The sequence below is a fragment of the Sorex araneus genome, chromosome 6 (assembly GCF_027595985.1).
Source record: "Sorex araneus isolate mSorAra2 chromosome 6, mSorAra2.pri, whole genome shotgun sequence".
Lineage (NCBI taxonomy): Eukaryota > Metazoa > Chordata > Mammalia > Eulipotyphla > Soricidae > Sorex > Sorex araneus.
This window is the reverse complement of record NC_073307.1, coordinates 70,659,815-70,686,989: the sequence shown is the minus strand read 5'-3', so window position 1 is coordinate 70,686,989 and position 27,175 is coordinate 70,659,815. Positions and strand designations below refer to the sequence as shown.

Genomic DNA, 27,175 nt, shown 5'->3' with positions numbered 1-27,175 from the left:
AGCTGAGCGCTTCCAAGATTCGTTTGTGTGTCTCTGGATTATGGCCATTAAGGAGCCTAAATAGTCACTGGAGGCAGCTTGTGGGCTTGACATCTAGGGTCCCAATAGGGAGGGGAGATGCGAAGAACAGGCCCATCCCCTCTCCATGAGAACTGGAGTTTGCCAACACTCAACCCACATGTCTGGACTTTTCATTTATATTATATACAATTGTTGTTCCATAGTTTTCAAATTAACATTACCTATTTTACCCAGTAGATGCAGTCGCAACTAGACAGTACCATTATTATCAATGGCTTTTATAATGGTGTTTAAGTATGGGAAATATAATGTGAAATTGCATATAGAATATTAGACAGCTCTGTAAATCTAAATGTTTCTCTTTACCTCTTCAATACATAACTTATCATTTGTAGTAGAAAATTTAAAGGCTCTTTGACTTTTACCTTTTAAAAATTCTGTAACTATTTTAATTCCTCATTAATATAAGAAAATGTAGGAAATGCAGAATTATTTTTGTAATATATACTGATGTTTAAAATTCAGTGTTAATTTGATAAATTATAATGACACAATTTATATAGGTAATAGTTTCTAAATGGGATACAACTAAAAATTACATCTCAAATTTTTTGAGTAAGTTTCAATTTACTATAAGCTGGCTTTAGACTTCTGTAACTCAGCTTTGCACTGTTTTCTTAATATATCTTACATGTAATTATACTTTATTAAGTACTGAATTACCAATAAACATCTATTCACTAAATGGCACAATCTAGTAAGAATGTATATTTACCTGCATGGGACACATCAATATTATGCAACAGTTGTCATATTTTTCTAAAAAAAAAATGTACTCGGAGGGGTTGGCTATATACTTTGTGATATTCAGACCATTCAGAATCAACAATTTTTACTGAGAAAGATTTGATTATGCAGTTGATTTGATTAATGCATTCTATTAATCAATAGAAAATTGATATGAGTTATAATTATATTTTCCTTCCTTCCTCCCTCCCTCCCTCTGTCCTCCTTCCCTCTCTCCTCCCTCCCTCCTTTATCTGTTCTTCTATTTTCTTTTTCTTTCTTCCTTCATTCCTTTCTTTCTTCCTTTCTCTTCTTTCTTTCTTTCTTTCTTTCTTTCTTTCTTTCTTTCTTTCTTTCTTTCTTTCTTTCTTTCTTTCTTTCTTTCTTTCTTTCCATTCATTCTGTCTGCTGTCTTTCTTTTCCTCTTTTTTTTTACACTAAAGGTAGATCCAAATAGCATTGCTGCAAAAGATGGCCAAATTCGAGAAGGAGATCGTATTGTACAAGTATGTAGTTTTTTTAAGGTTTCTGATAATATGTCGGCTTTGATTGTATTTTGTTTCATGTGAAATATTGTAGAGAATAAAATATATTTGCTACTAAATAGTATTATCTACAAAGCAAAATTTATAATTAATGGGATTTGTGCTTTGTTTTGCTTTGTTTTGGGCTCAGACTTGGCAGTGCTCAGGATTAACTCCTAGTTCTATGTTTAGGAATTTCCTGTTGGTATGTGATGCTATGGAATGAAGTGGGGCCTGCCACATGCAAGGCAAGCACTTTAACCTCTGTATTATCTTTCTGCCCCCAAAAGTCACCATTTAAGCCCCATTCATAAGTTTGTTGCCATTTATTATAAATTATCAGCTAACAATTCATGATAATTGAAAAAATCAGTATTCACAAAACTCAAATTCAGCTTCCAGTTCTACTTGTGTTCATTAATTACTCATGACCACCTGTTTTATCATCTTAAAATGCCAATAAAAATGATAGTAGTAAAACATATTGTTGATGCTTAATATGATATGCTTAGCAAACAAATGTAAGTAACAAGAATCTATTGTGATTATTACTGCCAGAAGCATTGGTAGTTGCTGCCTTTTCCAGAATAAACCATGCAAACATAGATCTAGATGTGCCATTAGTTTCTAAAAGTCACAAAGTATGAAGAAAGGAGTCGTTAGGTGCAGATAAAGTAATGTGCTTCTTCGCCCCTCCACATAGAGGTATTAAACAATGACTAAATTTTATCTAGTGGAAGCTATGGGAATAACTTTGTAGTGAAGGTGCGGAAGGATGTAGAGCTGCACTCTGTGTGTGTGTGTGTGTGTGTGTGTGTGTGTGTGTGGTGTAAGACCAATGTGTAAAGATGTGTCTCAGGTGGCCAAAGGCATTCCTGAAGGCATGAGTTTCTGAGTTTAGTGTTCATTCCCAGCACCACACGGCTTTGTATCTAACTACCCAACTACACTGTGCAGTGTAGTCCCTAGAACTAACAAAATGAATAAAATAGCAAAAAAGAGTTTATATAACTCAAATCAGAAACAACTTTGAAATCCAGAATTTTTCTCATAACCCTTCCTTTAGCCACTTTATTCCTTCTGAGCCATTCCATAAGAATGACTGAAGACACATTGCTCCAGCTTCATGTGTCCAAATGAACTGGTTATGTTTACTGCAGTTCACAGTGTGAAATAGGAAAGGAGAGTCAGAAGGCAAATTAAAAAAGTTACAAGATATTAAAACTTTCTGCTAAACTTTTACTCTTCATGACATATCTGTAGTTCACATTTCTTTTTCCTAGATACAAATCTCTAATGAACGTTTATTTGAATTCCAAATGAGTAATTAGGACTTCAGAATAGAAGACGTCTTATCCCAGCATAAAGTATATTAGAAAGATACCTGCCAACTCAGATGACTACCATTCAGTGTGACACTGTAATGATATCCAAATATCTATCCCTCATTTGGATATTTATAATATTTGCAGGTCACACAGTATAGGCAATGAAAAGCCTTATCACGTGCCCGGTCCAGACCACAGGAATCACAGGATGCCAGGAATTGAACTTCAGTCAGTCATGTGCAAGGCAGATGGCCTATCTGATGTAATAATTGTTCCAGCTGTGTTTTTTGGATTTTGGATGGTGCTCAGGGATTACTCCTGGTAGTACTAGGGAAGATCATAGAAGAGCTTGGCAAGCTTCCCGTGGCGTATTCCATATGCCAAATACAGTAACAATAACAAGTCTCATTCCCCTGGCCCTGAAAAGAGCTTCCAATTGTTAGGGAAAATGAGTAAGGAGAGGCTGCTAAAATCACAGGGCTGGGACGAATGGAAATGTAACTGGCATCCGCTCAAGTAAATTGATGAACAACAGGATGACAGTGATACTGTAATGATAAAGGTATACCAACGCTCTTTATGCACATATCAGAGCATCATCCTGTACATGTGTATGCTGTTTCCTTTACTTTATAGTGATACTCACTGAATTTCTTACCTATTCCATACACTTTCCTTTACAATGCCTTAGAACCTGTTTTTATCAAGGACACTGCTAAGATTTCAATTAGGAAAGAATGAAAACTGTTAATTGGTATTTATTTGTGATCCCTTAAGTTTTCCAAAAAATCAAGAATATTTATTGATGTGTTATTTATACCCCAGTGAACTCCCAAATCATGACCTGTAGATGAATAAAATTAAATTTCATTGGATCATTATATCATTGTCATCCCATTGTTCATTGATTTGCTTGAGCAGGTGCCAGTAATGTCTCCATTCGTCCTAGCCCTGAGATTTTAGCAGCCTCTCTTTACTCATCCTTCCCAACTGTGCTGCATTGGAGGCTCTTTCAGAGGAATGAGACCCAGCATTGTTACTGGTTTTGGCGTATTGAATACGCCACAGGGAGCTTGCCAGGCTCTGCTGTGTGTGCAGGGTACTCTCGGTAGCTTGCCAGGTTCTCCAAGAAGGAGAACTAGACACTAAGAGGTTTTCCGGTAACTTTGTTTTATAGTCTTTGGATCTTGGCCATTGACGGGATTATACAGTGCCAGGGTCAGTTTGTGGGTATGACAGCCTACCTACTGGGAAAAGGGGGATCTGGGTGAAGGAAGTCTAGTCCTGATCTAAGCAAGCTTGGAGATCTCAGTCCTGGGTCCCACAGACCTGGGTTCCTCTGCTGGTACCTTCATGTGTGAGGCTTGTCCAAACATGTGGAGAGGGCCCTTGAATATGGCTGTGGCTGGGTTCTGGAGGTTGTCAGCTGCCAGGGCTCTGCTTGGGGATGGGAGGGAAACTCAACCCACCCCCCTCTGAGGGGTCCCAATAAAGACAGCCAGGCACAGAGGCAGAACACTCTTCATTGGATATATCATAAAAAATAAAGTGACTTAGAAAACCAGTCTATATTTTAAATGTCTTTTTAATAATAATAAGAAAAAATAATAAATGAATAACAAACATTAATAAAATAATAATAATAAATAATTAAATAAAATAATAAAAACATAATGATAAAAATTATAATAATAACTATATTTTTAATGTCTTTGTCAAGCACATGTGAATCAATCAATGAATGGAACAAAAGTATTCAGTGGAGAGAGGAATATAATAACATTTTTTTGAAATAAACATTAGTGGTATATAAAGGATTAATTTAGCATATAATCCAAGTATTAAAATTTCAAGATATTGTATTACTTCTTTATTTGAAAATAATTTTAAATGCATTTATCCTTTTATAATATCAATAAATACACAGAAGAGAAAATAACCTTTTGAGGCTCAAAATATATTATGTAAGCAAACATTACATAATATAGTAATAGCTCAAAGACTGAAAAGTCTAAATGATTTATGTGCCTAAATATAAATGACATTTGTTGGTTATATTTTTCTATTTTTTTGAGTAAACTGTATCTTGTTAACCAGTCATTAATTCCTCTCTATTTACTTGCTACATCCTACACCTATCACAAATCACTAACTCCCTAGTTTCAATCTAAGCTTTCTATCATAATCAGATACATAAATAGTTTTTAAAATTATAGTCATGTGACAAGAATTGCATAAAATAACATACATTAATTTTCACATATTCATATTATACTCTGTGGTGTTTGATACACTGTTATATACAATGCTGGAGAGTGAACCTGGTCAGCCACATGCAAGGCTACACCCTACCAGCTCTGCTATCCATCTAATTCCATAATACATGCTTTAAAACTTCATTATTCTCACTTATATTGTAGGAAAATAATTTTTTCAAATAATGTAGTTATAAGACAGAAAGACATTCCATAATGGAGCTAAATGTTTGCAGAGAAATAAGAGCTGATGTTGTGCTGTTATCTATTTGATTACTTTGTATTCAGTAACAAATGTCACATTTAACAAAGTCAAGCCACATTATAAAGCTTAAGATTCAATTCTATCTGTATAGACAGAAAACAGGGTATGGGGGTTTATGGTGAAATTATATCAAATAAAACTATAACAAAATTATACCCCTAACAAATAGGTCCCATATGGCTGATGAGGAGATTCTGGAACACTCTGTAATGAACATTTAATTATTCCTTTCCCAAGAAGATAAGAGTGTTGAAAAGAGGATTTAATTCTTATCCTTGAAATTTCCTGGCTGTCTTTTATTTAAATGAATCTCATTAGGGCAGTTGTGATTTTAATTTCCTGATAGCCTAAGCAGTATATTTCTATGGCTATAGTCTCATTATATCGCTTTTATTTGGTGAAAGTAGAGCAACACAAGCCAGTTAGAAGACCTCACCCAGGGGAACAACCCAGCCATGCAGTCCTGTCTTCCTCCCCGTCCTGCCCCCCACACGATTGATAAAAGGTAGAGATTATACAGAAGGGAAGTAACGGACTAATTTAATGAGAATGAACACTAATTAAACTTGGTTTTGTTTGTTTGTTTCCTGCAAGTACTTGACAGCACTATTTGTTGCTCCATTACCACAAACTTGTGTATATGATGTGTCTTCAGGAATAAATGTGAATTCACAAAATTATAGAATCAAGTAAATATGAGATATTCCTAAGGCAGCAAATAAATATTAAAGATTACAGATAGTATCTACTTTTACAAAGGGAAAGTTATATGTTCTGATCTCCTCCTTATAGTAAGCATATAATATTCCAGTAAGCAGGCTAATTATACATAGGGCACAAAAGAATAAGATATGTTCCTAAGGACAACTTCCTCTCGCATCCTGGAAATATTCCAAAAGTGGAAAAATACAACTCTTAATAAGATTTTTTTTAAGGCAGTGACTAAAATATTTTTACTTCAAATAAGTTTTTTTTCTTTTTGCTTTTTGGGTCACACCCGGCGATGCACAGGGGTTACTCCTGGCTCTGCACTCAGGAATTACTCCTAGCGGTGCTCAGGGGACCATATGGGATGATGGGAATCGAACCTGGGTCAGCCGTGTGCAAAGCAAATGCCCTACCCGCTGTGCTATCGCTCCAGCCCTCAAATAAGTTTTGATATTAGAAAATGAGAAGGCTGCTTCAGTTATAAAATTTAATATATAATATTTTTAAAATAATTTTTAAATCAATGATCCTCTCAGCATTTTCCCCCTACTTTCAGTTTCTCTTATTTGAATAACTGCTTTCCCTATTTTTATTCTTCACAATTCTATGTTTCTATACTTTGTATTCTGTCCCCAGCACTGCACATAGTCCCCTAAGCAAATGGTCCCAGGCGTGATCCCTGAGCACAGAGCCAGTAGTCAGCCCTGAACACCACTGATTATAACGTTAAGAACAACAACAAAAAAATTCTCCCTTTGCCTTTTATTTTAATAGCACACCACACCGTTTTCTTATACTAATATAAGATGTAACATTATAAACTAAGGTTTTCTTACCCTTTTGGGAAAGCCAGCCACACCTAATGGTGCTCATGATACAAGATATGCATTGTTAGAGTTCAAACCTGGACGGCCACAAACAAGATACATATTCCAGTACTTTGAGCCATATTCCCATTCCCAATGTATTGGTATGAATGCAAGTTATACTATTAAAATATTTGGTGTGCACTAAAATTATTATTTAGACCAAAAAGTAATCCATACATTAAACCATTTCTAGGATTTTAGGGTTTACAAATACAGACATATACATGGATACATATACAAAGATTGATTATAAAACAAGATTTTTGACTTATTTGTCTTTATTGTCACAAATCTAAGTCTAGGACTGATTTCTGAGCACAAAATTCATAATAAGACTAGGCTCTGCTGGGTATGGCAGCTAAATAAAAAAAAAAACAAATGTAAGTATCCTATTAACTGGTGATAAGGTAACATTTTAGTGCATCATTTATTTATGAACTCTTTGCCTTTGTGTCTGCCTGATACTTTCAGGCATAGCCAGGTGATCTTCCATGCTGAGTCCGATAACTGAGTCATCATTCAGAGCAAGAGCAAGTAAAGGCTGAAAGTGGTATCTGATTCTAATTTCTCAAATTTTTATTTTTATTTTATTCCCTTAAGAGTAATCTTTGCTGTAAATCATAGCAGCATTTTTTGGTCCCAAAATCAGTTTGGGGACTTGATTTGAAACTAATGTCTAAAGTTTCACAATAGGACCTATCAATGAGTGTCCCTAAATTTTAAAAGACTTGATTTATAATAAAATAATTTTTATAATTTAATTGTATTTTGATTTGGCTTGCTTGAGTGGAAGGAGGTGAGATATCATGGTGGGAGAGAGTCAATGAAAATAGTCAAGTAGAGGAAACAATATGTACATTATTTTTTTTTTATGATGATTTAATTAAATATTTTATTTTATTTATTTTTTTTTTACAGAAGCACATGTATTTTTTATTTTTTTTTTCTGATTTTTTTTTTATAATTTATTTATTTTTAATTAGAGAATCACCGTGAGGGTACAGTTACAGATTTATACACTTTTGTGCTTATACTTCCCTCATACAAAGTTCGGGAACCCATCCCTTCACCAGTGCCCATTCTCCACCACCCGTAAACCCGGCGTCCCTCCCACCCTCCCCACTCCCATCTCCCCCCCACCGCACCCTGCCACTGTGGCAGGGCATTCCCTTCTGTTCTCTCTCTCTAATTAGCTGTTGTGGTTTGCAATAAAGGTGTTGAGTGGCCTCTGTGTTCAGTCTCTAGCCCTCATTCAGCCCGCAACTCCTTTCCCCCACATGGCCTTCAACTACAATGTGGTTGGTGATCGCTTCTCTGAGTTGCCCTTTCCCCGGAACGTGAGGCCAGCCGCGGAGCCATGGGGTCAACCTCCTGGTACTTATTTCTACGGTTCTTGGGTATCAGTCTCCCACTCTGATATTCTATAGACCATAGATGAGTGCAGTCTTTCTATGTCTGTCTCTCTCTTTCTGACTCATTTCACTCAGCATGAAACTTTTCATGCCCATCCACTTAACTACAAAATTCTTGACTTCCTTTTTTCTAACAGCTGCATAGTATTCCATTGTATAGATGTACCAAAGTTTCCTCAACCAGTCATCCGTTTTGGGGCATTCGGGTTTTTTCCAGATTCTGGCTATTGTAAACAGTGCTGCGATGAACATACATGTGCAGATGTTGTTTCGATTGTACTTTTTTGCCTCTCTGGGATATATTCCCAGCAGTGGTATTGCTGGGTCAAATGGGAGCTCAACCTCTAGTTTTCTGAGAGTCGTCCATACTGTTTTCCAAAAGGGCTGAACTAGCCGGCATTCCCACCAGCAGTGTAGAAGGGTCCCTTTCTCCCCACATCCTCTCCAACAGCGGTTGCTTTTGTTCTTTTGGATGTGTGCCAGTCTCTGTGGTGTGAGGTGGTATCTCATGGTTGTTTTGATCTGCATCTCTCTGATGATTAGTGATGCAGAGCACTTTTTCATGTGCCTTTTGGCCATTCGTATTTCTTCCTTGGTAAAGTTTCTGTTCATTTCTTCGCCCCATTTTTTGATGGGGTTGGATGTTTTCTTCTTGTAGAGTTCAACCAGTGCTTTATATACCATTGATATCAACCCCTTATCTGATGGGTATTGTGTAAATATCCTTTCCCATTCTGTGGATAGTCTTTGTATTCTGGTCACTGTATCTCTTGCAGTGCAAAAGCTTTTTAGTTTAATGTAGTCCCATTTGTTTATCTCTGTTTTTACTAGATTGCTTAGTTCCGTGTCACTTTTGAAGATACCTTTATCTTCAATATCGTGGAGGGTTTCGCCGACCTTGTCTTCAATGTACCTTATGGTTTGTGGTCTAATGTTGAGGTCTTTAATCCATTTTGATCTGACTTTTGTGCATGGTGTCAGGTCAAGGTCTAAACCCATTTTTTTGCATGTGGTTGTCCAGTTGTGCCAGCACCATTTGTTAAAGAGGCTTTCCTTGCTCCACTTCACGTCTCTTGCTCCCTTATCAAAGATTAGATGATCATACATTTGGGGTTGTGTGTAGGGATATTCCACCCTGTTCCATTGGTCTACGGCTCTGCCTTTGTTCCAGTACCATGCTGTTTTAATTGTTACTGCTTTGTAGTAAAGATTGAGGTTGGGGAGGGTGATGCCTCCCATCATCTTTTTCCCAAGAATTGTTTTAGCTATCCTTGGACGTTTGTTATTCCATATGAATTTTAGGATTGCTTGATCCACTTCTTTGAAGAATGTCACGGGTATACTTATAGGGATCGCATTGAATCTGTATAATGCTTTAGGGAGTATTGCCATTTTGACAACATTGATTCTCCCTATCCACGAGCAGGGTATATGTTTCCATTTCCTCATGTCCTCTTTGATTTCATGGAGTAGCGTTTTGTAGTTTTCTTTGTAAAGGTCTTTTACTTCCTTGGTTAAGCTGATTCCGAGGTACTTGATTTTCTGGGGCACGATTGTGAATGGGATTGCTTTTTTCATGTCCCTTTCCTCTGCCTCATTGTTTGCATATATGAAGGCCATGGATTTTTGGGTATTGATTTTGTAGCCTGCAACATTACTGTATAAGTCTATTGTTTCTAAGAGTTTCTTAGTAGAGGTTGTAGGCTTCTCTAGATATAGTATCATGTCGTCTGCAAATAGTGAGAGTTTGATTTCTTCCCTTCCTATCTGGATGCCCTTAATCTCTTTTTCTTGTCTAATAGCTATCGCAAGTACTTCCAGTACTATATTGAAGAGGAGTGGTGAGAGTGGGCATCCTTGTCTTGTGCCTGATCTCAGAGGAAAGGCCCTTAGTTTTTCCCCGTTGAGGATTATGCTTGCCGTAGGCTTGTGATAGATGGCTTCGACTATCTTGAGGAAAGTTCCTCCAAACCCCATTTTGGCGAGGGTTTTCATCATGAAAGGATGTTGGATCTTGTCAAATGCTTTCTCTGCATCTATTGATATGATCATATGGTTTTTGTCTTTACTTTTGTTGATATGCTGGATTATGTTGATTGATTTCCGAATGTTAAACCATCCTTGCATCCCTGGGATGAATCCCACTTGGTCGTGATGTATGATCTTTTTGATGAGTTGTTGGATCCTATTTGATAGTATTTTGTTGAGGATCTTCGCATCGGTGTTCATCAGGGAAATTGGTCTGTAATTTTCTTTCTTAGTGGTGTCTTTGTTTGCTTTTGGTATTAGGGAGATATGTGCTTCATAGAAACTGTTTGGGAGAGTTCCTGTTTTTTCAATTTCCTGGAAGAGTTTGAGGAAAACAGGCAATAGGTCTTCTTTAAATGTTTGGAAGAATTCGCCAGTGAAACCATCTGGGCCTGGGCTTTTGTTTTTGGGGAGGTTTTTGATTACCGTTTCAATTTCCTTAACATTGATGGGTCTATTCAGGTATTCCAGGTCTTCTTTCTTCAGTCTTGGGAGATTGTAGGTATCAAGGAATCCATCCATTTCTTTTAGGTTCTCCTTTTTTGTGGCGTAAAGACCTTCAAAGTAGTCTCTAATGATCTTTTGAATCTCACTGGTTTCTGTTATGATGTCCCCCTTTTCATTTCTGATTCGATTTATTAGAGTTTTCTCTCTTTCTTTCTTTGTGAGTCTTGCTAGCGGTTTATCAATCTTATTTATTTTCTCAAAGAACCAACTCTTTGTTTCATTGATCTTTCGGATTGTTTTTTTGGTTTCGATGTCATTAATTTCTGCTCTAATTTTTATTATTTCTTTCCTTCGGTCTGGTTTGGAGTCCTTTTTCTGGTCCTTTTCTAAGGTCTTGAGTCGTGAAGTCAAGCTATCTATGTGGGTCCTTTCTTCCTTCCTGAGGAATGCTTGGAGAGCTATAAATTTTCCCCTTAACACGGCTTTAGCTGCGTCCCATAGGTTTTGGTAGCTCGTGTCTTCATTCTCGTTAGTTTCTAAGTATCTTTTGATTTCTTCCTTGATTTCCTTCCTGACCCACTCATTGGCCAACATTGAATTGTTTAGTTTCCAGGTGTTTGATTTGATTTTCCGTGTTTGTGAGTGGTTAGCTTCTATCTTCAGCGCATCGTGGTCTGAAAAAATGGTTGATACAATTTCTATTTTTCCGATTCTATTGAGGTATGTTCTGGGGCCCAGTACGTGGTCTATTTTAGAAAATGTTCCGTGTGCACTGGAAAAGAATGTGTATTCTTTCTTTTTGGGGTGTAAGGCCCTGTATAGGTCTATTAGGCCTCTCTCTTCTATTTCTTCTTTCAGAGTCAGTGTTTCCTTGTTGAGTTTTGTTCTTGTGGATCTATCTAGAGGCGATAAGGCCGTATTGAAGTCTCCGACTACAATTGTGCTGTTAGTGATGTCCTCTTTGAAGTCTGTTAGGAGTTGTTTTAAATATTTAGCCGGTCGTTCGTTAGGAGCATATACGTTTAAGAGTGTGATTTCTTCCTGTTGTACATATCCCTTGATAAACAGAAAATGACCTTCGCTGTCCCTTTTGATCTTTTTCATCCTAAAATCTATGTTGTCGGATACCAGGATGGCCACTCCAGCTTTTTTAAGGGGGTTGTTTGCTTGGAGGATTGTTTTCCATCCTTTGACTTTGAGTCTATGTTTACTCTGTTTGTTCAGGTGTGTTTCTTGCAGGCAACAGAATGTTGGGTTTAATTTCCGGATCCATTTAGCCACTCTGTGTCTCTTGATAGGTGCATTTAGGCCATTGACATTGAGAGAGATTATTGTGATGTGGTTTTGTGTCATCTTTCTGAGGGATTTGTTATTCTTATGGGGCTCCTCCTTATCTTACAGTAGCCCCTTTAGACCTTCTTTCAAGATTGGTTTTGAGTCTATGAAGGACCTGAGCTGTTGTTTATCCGAGAAGTAGTGTATGGTTCCTTCGAGTTTGAGTGAGAGTTTAGCCGGATAAAGTATTTTTGGTGAGGCATTCATTTCGTTGAGTTTTTTCACTATGTCCCACCATTGTCTTCGGGCTCGGAGGGTTTCTTCTGACAGATCGGCCGTAAATCTGAGGGGTGCTCCTTTGTATGTGATTTCCTTCTTTGACCTTGCTGCTTGCAGAATTGTGTCTCTATCCATGGTATCCGCCATTCTGACTATGATATGCCTTGGGGTCTTTTTATTCGGGTCTCTTTTTGCTGGTACTCTTCGGACTCCTTGTATCTGGATGCCTGCCTTCTCCAGCTCTGGGAATTTCTTAGCAATGATATCTTTGACTGTGTTTTTTTCATTGGGGTTGCTTCCCTGCGGTTCTGGTACTCCAATGATTCTTATGTTGTTCCTCTTGAAGTCATCCCCCAGGGCTCTGATTCGCTCTATAGCCATTTTGAGGTCTTTGGCCATGATTTGTTGTTGTCTATAAGCTTTCTGCAGCTCATCTTCCAGATCACTGATTCTGTCTTCGGCTGTAGTCATTCTAGTGTTAAGGGCTTCTAGTGATATTTTTATTTCATCTACCGATTGCTTTATTTGTGAGACTTCCGTTCGAAGGTTTGAAATTTCTGCTCTCATTTCTGCTCTCATTTCTTCCTGTATTTTCTTGGTAGACCGTTCCAGCGCTTGATTCATCTCCTCCCTTAATTTATTGGATGTCTGTTCCATATTTGCTTGGAGTAGGTCGACTCTCCTCCATATTTCCTCTCTGAATTGTTTATCTGAGAGGTCGTAGATGTTGGGAGCCTCTTTTGAGGTTTCTAGTATCTTTTCTTCTCCCTCTCTTCGTGGAGGGGATTTTCGCTGCTTCTTCATATTGTTATGGAAGTATAGGATTGGAACTTTGTAGGTGTTTATTCCTCCTACCTCTTGCTGAGAGAAGGAGGGGCTCTGTTTGTGCTATTTCTGATGGCAGCTTTATTCCTACTCTAGAAGTCTTCCTTACACTCAGCCTTTTCTTTGTGATTGATGTTGGGGCCTTAATGAAGACTTAAGGCTAAGTTGTCTTTACAAAAGCTTTGCTAAGCTTCTCTTATTCACTGATAATTTTTCTAAACCTAGAGCTAATAGGCTAGGTCGTATAAGTGTATGAGATGTGTTAAACCGATTTTCAAAGCAAGAAGACCATACCTAATGTGCTAAGGTAGGAGATAATAACTGCGGCCCCGTTAGCGGCCGCCACTCTGGCAGGAGGCCACGCCCCTTTTTAGACCACGCCCCTTTCAGGCCACGCCCCCGTTTCTTCCTAGCAGGGGCTCCTGGGACAATGGTCCCAGGAAAGCCAGGGCGGTGGGACGCGGGAAGTGGCGGCGGCAAGGGTCCCAAGTCCCGGAGGCCGCGTGGGAACCAGGGACGCACTCGGGAGGCGTGGCTGGGAGTCTCCTGATTACCTGGGAAAAGGCCGGGTTGGAGGGAGCTGGGCGGACGGGAAAGCCGGGGCGGTGGGACGCGGGAAGTGGCGGCGGCAAGGGTCCCAAGTCCCGGAGGCCGCGTGGGAACCAGGGGCGCACTCGGGAGGCGTGGCTGGGAGTCTCCTGATTACCTGGGAAAAGGCCGGGTTGGAGGGAGCTGGGCGGACGGGAAAGCCGGGGCGGTGGGACGCGGGAAGTGGCGGCGGCAAGGGTCCCAAGTCCCGGAGGCCGCGTGGGAACAATATGTACATTATTGTAACTGCTTTCTTGAGAGGTTTCCTTTCTCAGCAGAAAAGCTTTTAACTCCCGTTTCAAAAATAAATGAAGTATATAGTGGTTTCAATAACAATAGAGGATAAAGTTTAGAAAGTGCAGGTAATGAGAGTAAATGTCCTGTAAACAATTTAATAGAACAGTCCCAATGTTTAGGTCGAGGACAAGAGCTAATGAGAATACAAACTTTATCTTTGGAGAATTTTGTATAATACCTGGAGAAGAACTACACTATGTGTAACCCAACTTGTTTCCACAGTGCTGTAATGTATAAGCACTTTTCTGTCTACACTTCAATTTAACAATAGTGCATTAAGATACTTAAATACCTACTAAGACATCCATGGAAGAAATCTACATTTCAAAGTAATTACCCTGTTTACATTAAGGTTTTCTACAACTACAAGGCAGTAATTATGTAAAACATGGCCACCTAAGTACAAATATATAAGATGCAATGACTACTTCCAGCAAAGTGTGTACTATGTTGCTGTTTTTTCTTCAGTTACCTTCATAAAATATGCTTCTGCCATTTCTTAGTTAAACTGGTGAAAAAATGTAATCATTAAACACAGTGCTCTGAAAATCAAGAGATTTAAAATCTACAATCTTCTGGAAGATGAACGGGCTTGTAAAACTTAGAAACCCCATGTAATAACAGCATGGTCATAGATTTTTCTGGGTTGAAGACTTCTACAACTTTCCTGATAAGTCTGACTTAAACTTATTTCAAAGAAAGTTCTGTTTCTGGAGCAACCTAAAACCCAAAAATTCTATCCGATTAGATTTTGTGCTATCAGGTTGAATTACTAAGGAATGAGTGCCAAGTTTTGCAGAGTGTGGCATTACTTGCAATCGTTATTAATTTAAGTTTCATGAGTAATATCTGCTGATGTCTTATTTCTGTCTCAAATTTATCCTTTTATACATATTATCTTTAAATGTAAAAGTTTATGCAACATATAATCTGTCACATTATTCACCCGATTAGTCTCTTCACCTCACAGCTCTCTAAGCACTGATCACCATGAATTTACAGAAGAGAAAGGAGTACCTATTTTATTTTACTTTATTTTGGGTTTTTTGTTTGTTTTTGTTTGTTTGGGGGTCAGCAGTCTTCAGATCATACTCCTGACTCTGTGCTCAGGAATCACACTTGGCAGGTTCAGGGGAACATAGGAGGTGTCAGGGACCTAACCTGGATCAGCCATGCGAAGGTCAAGCGCCCTATCTGCTGTACTATCACTCTGATCTGGAATTTTTTTAAGACTTTTTTTTTCTTTTTGGGTCACACCCAACGACACACAAGGGGTTACTCCTGGCTCATGCACTCAGGAATTATTCCTGGCGGTTTTCGGGGGACCATATGGGATGCTGGGAATCAACCCAGGTCGGCCGTGTGCAAGGCAAACACCCTACCCACTGTGCCATCGCCCCAGCCCCTGATCCCAAATTTTAAAGAGATTGAAAACCAAAGTTACTTATATTATTTGTGATGAACTTCTAAGGCTAAATTTTTATATGATATATATATATATTTTAAGATAGTCATGGTTTATAAAATATTTTCTTTGCTGAAAATTATATATTAATGACAGTAACAATTGTAAGATCATCAACAGTAATACAAGCCAATTTTGAGCACTTGGTATGTACCTGACATTTATTTAAACAATTGATGGGCACTAACTCATTTCATCTCTGTATCAATCCTTCTAAGAAAAGCGCTATTATCTGCACTTTAGTATAGGAAACATAATGTAGCACTGTAATGCTGTCATCCCGTTGTTCATTGATTTGCTCCAGTGGGCACCAGTAACATCTCCATTGTGAGACTTATTACTGTTTTTGGCATATCAAATACACCACAGATGGCTTGTCAGGCTCTGCCATGCGGGCGGGATACTCTTGGTAGCTTGCTGGCCTCTCATAATAGATATAGTAAGCTACTTGATAAAATATAATTAGATTTAGTAAGTGAATTTAGATGAATTTTGAGAAGGCAGATAATAGACTCAAAAATCAGGGAACATAGTAAAACTTCAGAGAAACTCTGAGATACAGAACATATCTTTGGGAGGTCACGTATGAGTTCTGTGGATAAATATAGTTAGCTATATAAATGAAAGACAAATAGATGCATTGCTGGTATCTTTTATTCCAGTTTTTCCTCACTTTCCTATTTTTGGTTTTGAGTGACATCTGGAAGTTTTCAGGATTGCCTCTGCTCTCACTTTTGGCAGTGCTCAGTGAGGGTCTATATGTGGTGCTGGGATCAAATTCAGGTCAGCTGCCTGCAAAGCAATCATCAGAGCCACTGTAAAGAAATTTCCTTAGAAAGATGTTAAGGGAGAAAAAGAGAGAACACAGGCTTCTCCAGAGTTGAAAAGTAAAGGAAAGAAGTCAAGAAATATGTGTGAAAAAGGTTTGAAAAGAAAGCGAGCCAGAATTGCATGTTTTGATTACATCTATTGACAGATATTATCATCAATTATATATTTTGGCAATAAATAAGTAAAATAAGACATTTAAAGCAAAACTAAGCTAAACACATTTAAAGGGTGTTTAGCTAAATGCACTTGAGCATGAGGTAATCGTTCAACATATAAATTTAAAAACTGCATTTGCTTTATTTCTAGAACTTAAAAAATTTATTTCAAGTGCCAATTATGATTTAATAAAAGTTCACTGAACCTTAAGAGATTTTATATAGTGCCAATTTTAATCTATGATAACCTAACAAATTAAGTATATTTTACAGTTGAGACTAAAATTATTTAGTTCGTTTTGCCATATAATGAAATAAATATATCTTAGTAAGAAATGAGTTTTGATGTGAATGTTTCTTATGATAAACTGTTTCTGCTTTTGATTAGTTAAGTGCTAAAAATTGCCCTGAGAATAATTTGGAGCAACCAAGTCAGTTCTACACAAAAATCTGAAATGATTAAATGAAAATTCAGTCATGAGTGGCCTGGGACCATTGCCTGGAGAGAGATAATACTGCATGCCTCTAATTGGTTCACAGCAAGAATTCAGGATGACGAATTTCAGTTGTGGTATTGCCAGTCCTGCTTCCCCGGCACTATTATCTCAGAGTGACACTTCCATTACTCTGAACAGAGAAAGATGAATGTCACCTGTCAGAGGCTGGTTAATTGTGTTGCTAGATGTATGTTGCCAGGGTGCAGGTTGGACATTTATGAACAGAACTGCTTCCTCTGATGTCTGGCATCCCTCAGAGATCGATATGGCTCTTCAAGTAAGAGTGTAATTGAGTGAAGGTACTTATCAGTGAGAGGCTGGAGATGAGTCCATTGTGTGAGCTTCATTGTCCATACATTTACCATAAATGAGCTTATATTTGCCATTTATTGTGTGCAGCATTGTGGAAATAGAAAGTAATATGCCACTTTCATTTGTTTTCTAGATAAATGGGGAGGATGTCCAGAATCAGGAAGCCGCTGTGGCACTGCTGTCTAGAGATGAATGCAAAAGGATTGTGCTGCTTGTGGCAAGGCCAGAGATTCCGGTCAGAAAAGATTAAATTCTTTTAGCTTATTATTTATTCTAAATCAAAAAGAAAATATGTATATTTGTAAAATGAAATATACACAGTAAAATTCTGTCATATTCTTAACTTAAAACCGTATCAAATCAATTATAACTTTTTAGATTAAAGACCCCCATATTTTTATAACCCATTGGAATGATGAAAAAATTGTTATTCATTCACCTGTGAATAGTTTGAGTGAAGGTGGTTATATCATCATTTATCTCTTATATTACTGATTTGGCGTTTTTCAGACTCAGTAACTAACTAAAAACTCTCTATGAATTATGTTCAGTAAGTATATTCCTGAGTGAGGCTGAAATCTGACATGATATATTGATTCTGTAAGATGCCCCTTCTGCATGTATTTCCTTTGTACTCTTGACTATTCAAATTGTTTCCACAAAGGCAATCATCATCCAAGGCAGAGAAGTTTCACAATCTAGATATTATAAGTGTAAAAGAGAATCTTATAATTGTAGGACTGCCTAATATGGAAGCAAACAACAAAAAAACATTTATTTAAACTATGTCACATAGTGTGTATAAAGGACCATGAAAAGAATATGAATTAATGCCATAAGACCATATTGTTAGTCTTTGATGAATACATATGCATTGTAGAACTAGTGGCATTTTAAAATCTGGCTACACTCCTTGACCTAAACAAATCAAAGGTGAAAGATACATTTTCAAACAAAAGTTCATTACAGTTAATGAAAGTTTATCATTTGTCTATTGGATGGACAAAATATGGATATTTACCCCCTGGATCCTAAATAAATCTTCATTAAGGTGTAAAGAAGTCCATTGCTTTAGAAAAACATATAAAATGTAATTTAAGTAGCACACTGCATATGAAGGCAATAAAAGCAAAGTCAAAAATAAACACAAAACAACTTGTCATCGAATTGCTTCTATCCCATATTCTTCAATCAATTTTGATTTTATATTTGCTTTTTTTTTTTGCATGTGTGTGTTATTTAGGGAGAGCTATGGGTTTTTTTTGGTGAGGGGACAGAAGTATGTTTCTTTTAATCTTTTTACTTTTTCTGCCAATTTTCTTCTGCCATACTATTAAGTATATTCTGTTCTATTTAATGGAATGCCATATGTGACTCAAAATCATGAAAAAAGATACACCTGTATAAATAAAGTACTTATTTTTATCTTCTGCTTAGTTCTAAGGGAGGGTCTTTCACTACAACAGCATTAGTATGAGACACTGCTATTAAAGAGAAGTACAAGAAGTAAAGGGATTAATCAATAACAAATTCTCCATAGTTAATTGTGTAATCTTTGTAATACAGGTGTTTTGATGGTTTTTCTTTGCGCATGTGTGAGTCTTTTATTTGAGGAGTGGGAGGTTCACACTCAGTGATTCTCAGGGGTTACTCCTGGCTCTGCACTTAGGAATTACTCCGGGCCGTGTTCTGGGCATGATATGGAATTCAGAGGATCGAACCCGGTCCACAGCCTTTAAGGCAAAGACCCTACCAGTTGTACTATTGCTCCGGCTGCTGCATAATCCCTTTTAAAAATATTTTTTTAATTTATTAAGTCACCAAGATACAAAATTATTCATGAATGAGTTTTAGCACCAAGTAATCACTTCCCATTATTACTGCCATAGTGGTCTGTTCTCTGAAAGAAATATCCTACCCTACTGTGGCAAGCTTTCACTAAAAACCAGTCCTCTGGCCTTTGTTTCTATTGTCTTAGGGTATTGTATCTTACTAAGATTAACTGTTAAGTAGGTAACCTTAAACCCAGAGGAATGCCTATTTAAATTAGGCATACACTGACTAGAAATATCAAATCAGGGATCTGTGATTTAGGGCAGAATATGATGTATGCAGGGATTACTCCTAGCTTTGTGTTTTGGGTCAAATCAAGGTTTCACTAACTTGACTTGCCTGATGCACTATTTTTCTTAGATTATAAGAGTTACAGAAAATTATTAATTCTACCTTTATCTCTCCATATCTTCTCCATAACTTTTCTTAATTTCAAAATACTGTAAAAAGATTTTTTTTCATAGTTGATGAATAGCAAATGCCCAAAGACAATAGAAACTGGTTCTCAGTAGGAAGCTTACCAAGTCAGTAGTGGTGTAGATGAGGGTGGGGCAGTAATAATGGTGGTGGAAAAACATAGACAGTAGTTGGAGGGTGTGATGCTGATACACTTATTTATAAAACCCTACAATTAACAGTTTTATAAATCACATGTTGCCTAAAATAAACTTTAAAAAAGGAATGAAGGAAAAATTTTTTCTTTCATATTCACTATATTAGTGTTAGCAAATATTGCATTGACATGACTGAAGAAACCTTACTGATACACTTATAAAAGGAAACTATTAGCAGCTTTAAATAATTGCTCCTACAGATTGACACTTGCAACTAAATAGAAGTTAAAGGAGATAATAAAATGCAAAATCAGGACAATTATAAATATTGAAATGAATTGCAATTTTTAGTCAGCTTAATTTTTATAGTTTGTTTGCATATAAAAGTCAGTGGAATGGATCTTGGCCAAGCTGAAACAAGTGAGGATACATAAATATGATCATGCTTTGGACCTCAGCCAATATGAGATATTTTCTATTCTAGACATCCACCAGTAAATATTTTAAAAGCACTGATTGCCTATATTTTAATGACTATATGTATATATATACATATATACACACACATATAACCATATATTCTGGTACAGTTTATTTCATTTCTTCAGTGGTTTTAGATATTTATCCTTAAAGCTTCCCCCTCCCCCATTTTATCAGTGGTGAAAACACCTCAAACAAATGTTAATTTTAGCTTGCTCAAAAGGTGCTGTCACTTTGTAACACAAAAATATTATCAAATAATTTAATCAGGATAGACTGGATATTTATAATCGGGCTCTAGAAATCAACTTTGAAGCAAAATAGCTCCATAGACTGTCAACATTCATTGTATTAAGAATGTGAATGTTAGTTTTTCACTTCACTTCTGTTGAAAGTGAAAGGATTTTTTTTTAAATGGGGTCATACCCAGCAGTGTTCTGGACTTATTCCCAACTCTGTATCCAAGAATCATTTCTGGTGGTTATCAGCGGACCATAATTGGTGTTAGTGATAAAACTTCAGTCTGCTGCATGCTGAGCAAGTGCCTTACGCACTGAACTATATCTCTGGTCCTGAAAGTCAATATATTTTAGTTTCATTTCTGTAATAAATATTCCCATAAGAATATTTTAGCTCAGCATATACAAACAAAATCCACTATTCTCTACATCATTATGCTACCCTTCAATGCAATATTTAAGGCAATTTTCTTTGGGATTGTGCCTGAAAATGAATCAGTTCATTTTTTGAAGAATAAAAACAGAATTCTTTTTACCTTTTCTTTTTTTCAAGTAAAATAAATTATTTCTATATTTGTAGCAAGCAATCTACTTGTTAATAGGTAGTCATCCACCTAAAACAAAAAAGCAGTTTGAGGGAAGTGACAATAGAGGAAAAGAGTAGGGTATTTTTTGTGAGTAATCATAATTTGAGGCTGTTGTTAAGGAGAAAATCCTGTGAACGTGCAAGGTTTTTCTTTTTAATGTGAGAACGATTGAACATAGTGAGTGAGGATGCTGTGAATCATGAAGGTTTTTTTTCCATATATTTGAAAGACATTACTGTTTTATGCTGTGACATCTTTGTTCTGGGAGAAAGTCTGTAATACTGTCAGGAAGGATGAAAGGCATAGGAGTCCAATTTTTTTAAGTCATCTTTTCTTCCATCTGAGAAGTGAACTATTATAGGCAGGCCTTCTGAAAATAATTGTTATGATAAAAGAAATGAGTCAAGAATCACCATTTAAATTGATCCTATTTTTTTCATGAATTCTCACTAACCTAATATAATGCACTAATTTATTATTTTACAGCTGGATGAAGGCTGGTTGGAAGATGAAAGGAATGAATTCTTAGAGGAGTTAAACTTGGAGATGTTAGAAGAACAGAATAATGAAGCAATGCAGTGTACTGCCAAAGAGGTAGAGCAGGTAGTAACAATAATTTGAATTTCATCTTTTGAAATGTAACTAGTTCCTTTCTAAATGTATGATCATAAATAGAAGAAATTGCATAATGAAATAATTTGATCAAACTTTCCTGCAACATGGGGGTGAACGTATAATAAAGAAGGTAAAGCATTTGCCTTCAACCTGGTTCAATCCCCAACATACATATAGTCCCCTGAGCACTGCCAGAACTGATCCTTGAACACGGCATGTGTAGACCAAAGCCCGCCTCCTTAATCTCTTCAACAATCGCTTTTAAGAGAACATAATCATCTCAAATAAAGTAGTGTGATCATAGTTTTTAAATTTTTTTCTAGCTTGAGAGTCTTAGGATCATTGTCAACAAGATACTGTAGTATTCACATGTTAACTCAAATATTTTTAACACAATGCATAAATTAAATACTAAAAATGTTTGTGTTGCTTTGTCAATATGCCACCTGGATATTATGCAGGGCAAAAACTGCATCTCACTACTAACTCCTCCAGAAGAGTAAGTTTAATCTTTAAGATATTATTATGCCTAACTGCATATTTGGTAGAAAATAGTGACATCATGATATAATCCATCAAACTTCTCTGTGTTTTGTGTAATAATTACCACTTTATACCGCTAAATAGAACCATGTTGAGATATTAATATATGCATTAAAGTCATATATTCATTCAACAAAAAAATCAGAGTTTCTAATGTTTCAAATATCATGGTTGATCCTGAAAATATAAAAAATTAAAAAGTTACTACTCCTAATTAATCCACAACAAATAAAATTTCATTGTTTAGTATGTGTCAGACTGTGTCTTCAGAGTCTTTATTTCTGGTGTTATTTTCCTTTTAGATAAATATAGGATCAACATACCTCAGACTTTTTATGATTTATTCATATCAACCATCTGCCTGATATGTTATATGGGATAGTCTTGGTAGTTTGCCAAGGTACAGAGGAATTGAACCCGGATTGGCCACATGCAAGGCAAATGCCCTACCTGCTGTGCTTCTATTGTGGGAAATAAATTTATCTAGCAGGGGCTAGGTATATAGTACAAGAGGTAGGGTGCATCCCTTGCATACATCTGACACACATTCAGTCCATGGCACTTTATATAATCCCTTGATCACTTTCAGGAGTCCTTCCTGAGTGCAGTTGAGTAAGCATAGCTGGGTGTGGCTTTATATTTATTAATATGTATATAAAAAGAGAGAACTTTTCAGACTTATTTAAGGATAACTTTTATCATTCTTTTGATGCTTTTGTTTGTTTTTTATTTGAGGCAGCATCTTTTTCACTTAGGGCTTCCTCATGACTTTGTGTTTTGGGTTAAATTCAGATCTGCAACATGCAAGTCAATGCCTTAACTGATGCACTATTTTTGCAACCCCCCTTTTGTTATTTCTTTATTACTAACAACTTTAATTATATTTAAAACTGTAACCATACTTGATAAAATTATTTTATATAAAAGTATGTACATATAAGTAAAATAAACAGACAAAAGAAAAATACTGTGTAGAAAATGTCTATTTGGTGATTGAAGGAGGAAAATATAATTTTAACAATTTATTCAAACACCATGATTTACAAAGTTAACTTTTAGACATGCAATATTGTAACACTGATCCCAACACTGGTGTCAACCTCCCTCCACCAGTGTTCTTGGGTTATTTCCCATATTCCTTCCCACCTCAGTAAAGTTTAAGCCTCTTGACTTTACTCTTGTTGACTCTGTGGTTTGGGTATTTGGCTCTATCATTCCCTAACACCACCTTTTACCTTAACTCCTGATCTGGTCTCTGTTGCTTCTCATCTGTCTCCTCTCCCTTACCCCTCTTTCTTTCTTTCCTTCTTTGCCCTATCTCAAGATTGATCTGGGTATCCCTTTAAAAATATTGCATTCCCTCATCCAGCTATTCTAAATATCATTACATTATAAATAATATTACAGAGAAGGAACTATACATGTATCTCCTTAGGACTTTGACAGTTCATTGGTCTTCAAATGAATAAAACATTTAAAAGGGATGAAAGTTATGTGTATGCTTATCTATATATCTGCATGTGCATGTACATGTTTTCTACATAATGAAAATATATTCACATTACATGAATATCAGAAAATGAGTGCTGCTCCAGTATTAATAGGAGCTGTTGCTTAATAGAATTAATTTTATTCTCAGAAGAATAAAGAATCAACTTTGAATGTAATTAGCAAGTATGAATAAGAAAATATTTTTAGGTAACCCACTTGAGTCATAAAACGGCATTGTTCCTTGTAAGCAAAATAATTTGAAGATGCTGTGTGGTCAAATCACGTGCATTCAATGATATGGTATCTATGATATACAAGAAATTCTGAACTAGAACAGGGCCTGGTAGGCCTTTATTTGTAAATAGTAAGCTGAAGTTATATGATATTAAAAATTCTCACCTATAGAATAAAATTTCTTATGAAGAACCAATTCTATGTAACTAATAATCTAAAGTTATCTAAAATTAAACTATTCCATCTATAAAAAAGAACTTTCTTGCTATAAAACTAACAAATAAAATTTATAAAATATAGAGCTACTTACTAAAATTTTATAAGTTTTAACTTACCATTATCACTGTACTCCTAACAATATTTCCTCTGAATCCGAGAAGTTCAGGAAAATATAATAATCACCTGATTTTTGTGCTGTAGACCTCCATATTGATAAGTACTACTTAAATATTTTGTTTTTGTGTGTATTATCACCTCAGAAAAAGATAGTCATTTTATCATCTTATTTATCAATTTTATTTCGATTTCCTAAATAAAAAAGACAAGAATATATTGTTCAAATGTATTCTGTTTTATTTATCCTGTCGTAAATATTAGTCATTTTAAGAATCTTTTGTTTTCCTAATTTCTGACATGAAAAGCTGCCATGAGCCTTACTTGTAAAATAGCTCTCAATACTAAAATTATTTACTTTCTGGGAACTGCACATTAATATCATATTTCTAGCAAGAGCTTTCAACCATCAACATTTTCTAAAATGAATAAATTATTTATTTAACTTTGTTTTCTTAGCCCAGAAAACAAGAAGACGAAGAGGGTACAACAGACACAGCGACATCTTCACCCAATAACCAAGAGAAAGATAGCGGAGTTGGACGCACAGACGAAAGCTTGAGAAATGATGAAAGTTCAGAGCAGGAAAACGTAGCTGAGGGTGGCAGCAGAGCACTGAAACGCAGAAGAGAAATAGAACAGAGCCAGGACCCTCTAGGAAGAAGTGAACTTCAGTGCAAGGAGAACTTTGTATCTGGGGAACACCTTGATTCAGATTGTGTTGGCAACCCTGAAAAGGACTGTGAAAGATTGCGGCAGCTCTTAGAACTCAAATGCAAGATTCGAAACCATGGAGAGTATGGTCTTTATACCTCAGGCAGCACAACAGAATGCGACCAAGGGGAACAAGTGGGAGTAGAACATGAGTTACAGTTACTTAATGAAGAACTAAGAAACATTGAACTTGAATGTCAGAATATCATGCAGGCTCACAGACTCCAGAAAGTCAGAGAGGAGTATGGAAAGATATGGGCATTGCAAGATGGAGATTTCAAAAATTATAATAGCAGCCTGAATATGCAAAGTGAAAAACTAGATGACATTGTTGAATACCCAGAAAAATCAGACAAAGACAGTTCAAGTGCTTACAACACAGCTGAAAGCTGCAGAAGCACTCCACTAACTGTGGACCGTTCACCTGATAGTTCACTTCCAAGAATGATTAATCTCACCAATAAGAGAAACCTGAGAGGCACAATTCTTGCCCATCAGGGACAGAGCAGTAATGGGTCAACCTTCACCAAAGGCAAAACCATTGAACATGGCTGCAGTAGTGAAGGCGAGAAGATTTCAGAAAGCAGCAAGCTTTCCAATCAAGAGAAGACGAGTAGTGAACAAATCTCTTACCTCTCACCTTACCACAGTTCCTCATACAGATATGCAAATATTCCAGCACACGCTAGACATTATCAAAGCTATATGCAGCTAATTCAACAGAAATCTGCAGTTGAGTATGCTCAAAGTCAGCTCAGTTTGGTGAGCATTTGCAAAGAGTCTCAGAGGAATTCAGAACCCAAGATGGAATGGAAGGTGAAAATTAGGAGTGATGGGACACGGTATATAACCAAGAGACCAGTGAGAGATCGAATTCTGAAAGAACGTGCCTTAAAGATCAAGGAAGAGAGGAGCGGCATGACAACAGATGATGACACTATAAGTGAAATGAAAATGGGCCGTTACTGGAGCAAAGAAGAGAGAAAGCAACACCTGGTTCGTGCCAAGGAGCAGCGTCGGCGCAGAGAGTTCATGATGCGGAGCAGGTTAGAGTGTCTCAAGGAGAACCCTCAGAGCGGTAGTGAGGGCAAGAAGGAAATCAACATCATTGAACTAAGTCACAAAAAGATGATGAAGAAAAGAAACAAGAAAATTTTGGACAATTGGATGACAATTCAAGAACTGATGACCCATGGGGCCAAATCTCCTGATGGCATGGGAGTTCATAATGCCTTTTTGTCAGTCACCACTGTGTGACTCAATTAGTTAAATTGAATTTAAGAAGGTGCTACCAGTTTGGGTAGAGTATGATTGCCTCGTTTAATGTGGCATTTTTATATGCATTTAGTGAGTCTTTATAATTTAATTTTTCTAAGAATAATAACTAGTAATTTTTTTATTTGCTATTCATGTACTGATACCTTTTTTAAACTGGTCTTTCTTTACTGCATGATATATTAATATGACTCATTTATATACAAAAATGGGAAGAAAACTGAACAAACAAAATTGAACAAAAGTACTGAAAAACAAATTAATTTCCTATTCTAAGGTATTCCTTGTAAATTAAAATCTGAATTATTTATCTAGTTCTAGTTCACTTATTTTCTACTTTAATAACAACTCAACTCAATACCAGAACATTTTCATGTTTGTTTTCTGGCATGCAGTTGACTTAACTGCATGTAACATATAATAAATCTAATCTTTTAATCAATCTAGTGTCAATTCTAGTCTTATACACAAACCACCTGTTTTTAACACCCCACTGTACATTTAACATAAAATGACATTTTTTGTCTCAGTGAAGTGTAAGTGGACAATATTCTTATACTATGTAGTGACATTAGTCATGTAGCTCAGTAATTGTGTTATCTGTGGCAATAAAAGAGAAATAAATTATTTATTATCCTTCTGAAAAATTGTCAAATAGAGTTTTCAAAATTTCCTTGTCCACCATGGTTACCAGAAGTAAGTTAGTTATATATGTATACCACTTAGGAGACTCCCAAAATACTTATGTTTTCTATCATCTTTAAAACTAAAACTGTCTTAAAATACTTACCATAGATAACTGTGTCATATATTCTTATCAAGATTAAATTAGGTAGCACATGTAGAGGAGCTAAAGACACTAAAGCATTCATTAAGCATTTGCTATTATTGGTAAGCATTTAGTAAGTTTATAAATGTCATCCATAAATCTGTAAATCCGTAAAACCAATAAAAATTTAAGGAGACACATGGAAATAGAAGGTCAGTGAATTACCTGGGAAATCTTATAATGATTTTATGTGCTTTGGGCAACCAGAGTTTCAAGAGAATATATGGATTAAACAAAAGGAATTTCTTGCAATTCCAGAGGCTGGGGAATTCCAAGATCAA

The 27,175-nt window shown here is 36.3% G+C and overlaps 1 protein-coding gene across 1 annotated transcript in view; it reads left to right on the top strand.

Moving 5' to 3' along the window:
* PDZRN4 (PDZ domain containing ring finger 4) overlaps positions 1-26,266 on the top strand; it is a 175,669-nt gene extending 149,403 nt beyond the window's left edge. The window contains exons 5-8 of the mRNA XM_004603910.2: positions 1,251-1,313; positions 17,301-17,402; positions 21,347-21,463; positions 24,536-26,266. Coding sequence (XP_004603967.2) covers positions 1,251-1,313; positions 17,301-17,402; positions 21,347-21,463; positions 24,536-26,047 — 1,794 coding nt within the window. The 3' untranslated portion in view covers positions 26,048-26,266. The remainder of the gene's footprint in view (positions 1-1,250; positions 1,314-17,300; positions 17,403-21,346; positions 21,464-24,535) is intronic.
* The last annotated feature ends 909 nt before the right edge of the window (positions 26,267-27,175 follow it).